Here is a 1,866-nt window from a genome sequence, read left to right as displayed (position 1 = left end):
GCATACACTGCTATTATTCTTACCACTGTTTTTCACATGATATTGAAAGTAGCCCTTTCATATCTCTACTCTACAAAATCCAAGGAATCTTATAGAGCCATTGCAACTTTATCCTAGAATTACAGATTCTCAAAGTCAGAACTCTTGAATGTTTTTCAATCAAAATCTAGCCCATACAAGATTTTTAATAAACATTTAAAAACGAATTAATGTACTATGCTTCTCTGAGTAATTCTAACAAGGGTTACCTTTTTTTTTTTTTTTTTTTTTTTTTTTGCACTCAGGGCTCTTTATTGGTGTTGGAGGAGGAGGATTCCCCACCCTCAAGGTGAAGACTGAGTAGGCAGAAGCAGCACTCTTGGACTCAATACCAATAAACCTTCTTGTGTCTTCGAGTCTCCTGGATCCCCATTGCCTCCATCACCTCTTCTTCTAATGTCTTTAGCCGGGGCACATAGGTTCTTTCTAGAGCATCTTCCACTGATGTGTCCTTGGGGCCATCAGTCCATGTTTCTGGGACAATGCCATCTGCTCTAGGAAATTCAGGTTTGGGGATAATTCTCCCAGATCTTGTAGAGACTCGAAGCCGCTCTCCTTCCTCAGTAAATCTCCACTGGATCTCAGTGGGTTTCCTGTCCACAGGGTCCACTAGCTTGACCTGGTTATGAAGCAAGGGAGCTTCACTGGGGATCATGGTCCCTCGATGATCCTTGGTTCTGCCAATATAGCGGAAATGCGTGTTCAGCCCCTCCAGGACAACACAGTTCTGCTCTCGAATGACCTGAACCACTTTGCCCTGCTTCCCAGCGTCCTTGCCTTCTAAGATCCCCACCATGTCTCTACAGAATAGGTGCCAGTCTTCCTCAGAGATGGGCTCTACCACCATTGGGCGCCGCCTGCTCCATTGGGGATTCCTCTTGTCTGATAGGGAGCCTGGTCGGCTCATCCCATCATCTCATCAACGGTGGTTGAGACCGGGAGTGGCTTTGGATGCCAAGGCCAGCAGGGCCGAAAGACGCATGGTTAGATGTAAGAAATCTCAGCAGTGAAAGACTCAAAAACTCCGTGAGCCAGATCCAGGGATAGCTCCAACCTCCTAGTAAAGAGAAACCCAAGGAGGAGGACTGCGCCCCAATTTAAGGCTAGGAAAAGGAAGTCCCTTCGAGTATCCGCCTTCTGAGGACCACCGGCGCCGAGCAGGCTCACCTTTCCCAATCTTTCTTAGCACGTGGGTGCTGCTCTGGCAGTCTCTGCCCACTGGATTTCTGGGAGATGTAGTCTAATAGCAGAGCAGAATCTCAATAACACAGCGAGCCTCTCAGCTTGCTGGGAAGTGTATTCCGTCGCTACAAAATGACCTGAAAGCCAAGGGTTACCTTTTTGATCGTGTTGGTTGAAGATATAATCATGAGGCAAAACAAGAAGCTAAATAGACTCTTGAACAGCTTGCCTGAAAATTTTGAGTTTTACTTTTTGAAGATAAGAAAGAAGCTCTTTGAAGGCTGGTGTTGATGATTGACATACACTGTAGTCATGAATACACATCACAGTTGTTTTGTACAGTAAGGATGGACCATAGCCGGTATCCTGGCTCAGTGACACTTACAGTAATAATTAAGAATTTCAGACCAAGGAATTTTGAATTGACATTACTCCTGGTGGCTTTGTCAGAAGTTGTCAGAGAAGACAGAAATGGAGAAAGTGATGGCCATTGAAGATACACATGTCTGTCAGACTCTTCACTGCTGTCACAAATACCCAGGAGCAACAATTTGAGTATGAACGATATATTTTGGCTCAAGGTTTCATAGGCTTCTATCTATGGTTAGTTGACTTCATTGGCTTCAAGACAGGGCAAAAATATCA

At 44.9% G+C, this 1,866-nt stretch overlaps 1 protein-coding gene across 1 annotated transcript; it reads right to left on the bottom strand.

Annotated features, from left to right (window-relative positions):
- Window positions 1–275: 275 nt before the first annotated feature.
- On the bottom strand, window positions 276–1,237 carry LOC128101179 (39S ribosomal protein L24, mitochondrial-like). The gene is given in 1 exon segment (XM_052724050.1): window positions 276–1,237. A coding segment is annotated over 1 exon segment (657 nt). The 5' UTR covers window positions 1,022–1,237; the 3' UTR covers window positions 276–364.
- Window positions 1,238–1,866: the final 629 nt, after the last annotated feature.

Source organism: Peromyscus californicus, unplaced genomic scaffold (assembly GCF_007827085.1).
Source record: "Peromyscus californicus insignis strain IS unplaced genomic scaffold, ASM782708v3 Scaffold_7__1_contigs__length_154581171, whole genome shotgun sequence".
In the NCBI taxonomy this organism is placed as follows: Eukaryota; Metazoa; Chordata; class Mammalia; order Rodentia; family Cricetidae; genus Peromyscus; species Peromyscus californicus.
Note: the sequence above shows the minus strand (reverse complement) of the source record. Positions and strands in the feature narration are given on the sequence as shown.